Source organism: Helianthus annuus, chromosome 2 (assembly GCF_002127325.2).
Source record: "Helianthus annuus cultivar XRQ/B chromosome 2, HanXRQr2.0-SUNRISE, whole genome shotgun sequence".
Classification (NCBI taxonomy): Eukaryota; Viridiplantae; Streptophyta; class Magnoliopsida; order Asterales; family Asteraceae; genus Helianthus; species Helianthus annuus.
This window is the reverse complement of record NC_035434.2, coordinates 98,354,515-98,356,261: the sequence shown is the minus strand read 5'-3', so window position 1 is coordinate 98,356,261 and position 1,747 is coordinate 98,354,515. Positions and strand designations below refer to the sequence as shown.

Sequence of the window (1,747 nt, the reverse complement as noted above, 5' to 3'; positions counted from 1 at the left end):
CTGTTTGGACATAACATGTTTGGCAAATAGCACATAACTTGTTTGGACACTTTAAATGGCTGCAAATTGCAAACAAACAAGACAAATGACCCATTGAACTGCTGTAGACATCAAACACAATGCAACTGCTGTTTTGACCCATTCAAGTGTTGTAGACAACAAACACAATGCAAATTGCAAACAAAAACTGCCACATTGGCATAGATATCCCATAAAGTACTAAGTTATAAAAGACATGTTTTAAACATGTTCCAAACATCTAGAGTTAATACATATCCCATAAAGTACTAAGTTAGACCTTAACAAACCAAAAGTCAAAGACCATAACAAACCAAAAGTAAAAAGTTAAACCCCTGCCAACAGATCTAGTCCTTCCATTTTTCACCTTGCCCCTTGCAAGTCCTTTGATTGTGTCCGGTGTTCCCACATTTTCCACATACACCCTTCATATTCTTCTTTGATAACCTGCCCTTCTTCTTGCTTGAGCCTTCATCCTCCATCTCCACGGCTGACCTTTTCCTAACCTTCTTTGGCCTACCCACTTGTTTGTGATGTTTTGGTGGTGTTATCTTGATAGGAACTTCACTCTTCGGCCATAGAGCTTTGCCATTTATAGGGTTTATCTTGAAAGCATACACCTCTTTCCACCTGCCTATTGAGTAGACTGGATCAAACCAGCTTTCCAAAGCACCAACTCTTTGACCATTAGTAACCATGAACCATATTGCAGCCACTGCATGTCTGCAGGGCATGCCTATCACAATCATGATCAATCAGCCACAAACAGTTAATAATCATAAAAGTCAGTCACAAACAGTTAATAATATACCTGTGATTTCCCAGCCTCTACAAGCACAAGTCTTTTTGGCCAAGTCCACTACCCTTGTGTGTCCAGGTTTACCACTCACCCCATACAGATCCCCTCCATTCCACTGCACGTGATAAAAGGCTGCATCTTTCTTAATTGTCTGAAGTTGTTTTTGTGCCCAAGGTGTAATAAGACCTTCAGTCCTTTCTATAACCCTCAACACTGTCACAATCCTCCTCATTAGGTACTCCCTGATATACTCCAAAGCAGCAATGATAGGCTTGTCCCTCCCTTCCAGTATCTTGCCATTGAAGGTTTCACACATGTTATTAAGTAGCATGTCACTTAATGCCCTACCTGTTCATTGGTTTTTATCATTAGTCAAGTGTATACCAGTTAAGACCAAGTGAGAAATGGGAACACAATGTACATACCAAGGAAATGGGACCTTGTCCAGTGAAGAGGGGGGATTTTAGACAACCACAAGTGAGCTTTTTTGTTAAAAGCTTTCAATTCCTCCATGGAAGTTTGAAACTCAAGAATTGTTGTTTCCTGTGCACATTTCCACAATAAATCTTTGTATTGTCTACCTTTAAAGGTTCCTTTCATATTCTCATGAATATGTCTGAGACAATATCTGTGCTCAGCTAATGGAAACAACTTGGAAACTGCAGGTAGCAGACCCTGTGGAAAACAGATTGTAATTAAACCTAAACCAATATCAAATCTCAGAACTGAATTAAAAAAAGAATGCAAGTAAATACTAACATTTTGCCTATCACTCATAAATGTAAAGGCTGAGTTTCTTGGTATCTCAAGGTCATCAGCTAACAGATCTAGGAACCATGTCCAAGCACTTAGATTTTCAGCCTCAACAATTGCATAACACACTGGATAGATTCCATTATTAGGGTCAACACCCACTGCACTTAAGAGTTG

At 39.4% G+C, this 1,747-nt stretch overlaps 1 protein-coding gene across 1 annotated transcript; it reads right to left on the bottom strand.

Annotated features, from left to right (window-relative positions):
• Positions 1–359: 359 nt before the first annotated feature.
• LOC118487293 lies at positions 360–1,153 on the bottom strand. The gene is made up of 2 exons (XM_035983995.1): positions 830–1,153; positions 360–754 (listed from the first exon to the last, which is right to left on the bottom strand). The coding sequence occupies exons 1-2, from the start codon at positions 1,146–1,148 to the stop codon at positions 366–368; spliced, it is 708 nt and encodes a 235-aa protein (XP_035839888.1). The 5' UTR covers positions 1,149–1,153; the 3' UTR covers positions 360–365.
• Between the last annotated feature and the right edge of the window lie 594 nt (positions 1,154–1,747).

Bases quoted from the DNA above. Each gene is read 5' to 3' on its own strand.
- LOC118487293 (XM_035983995.1), bottom strand. From the start codon at position 1,148: ATGCTACTTAATAACATGTGTGAAACCTTCAATGGCAAGATACTGGAA. The intron at 755-829 runs GTATATTATTAA...TGATTGTGATAG, and splicing joins TAGAGGCTGGGAAATCACAG to GCATGCCCTGCAGACATGCA.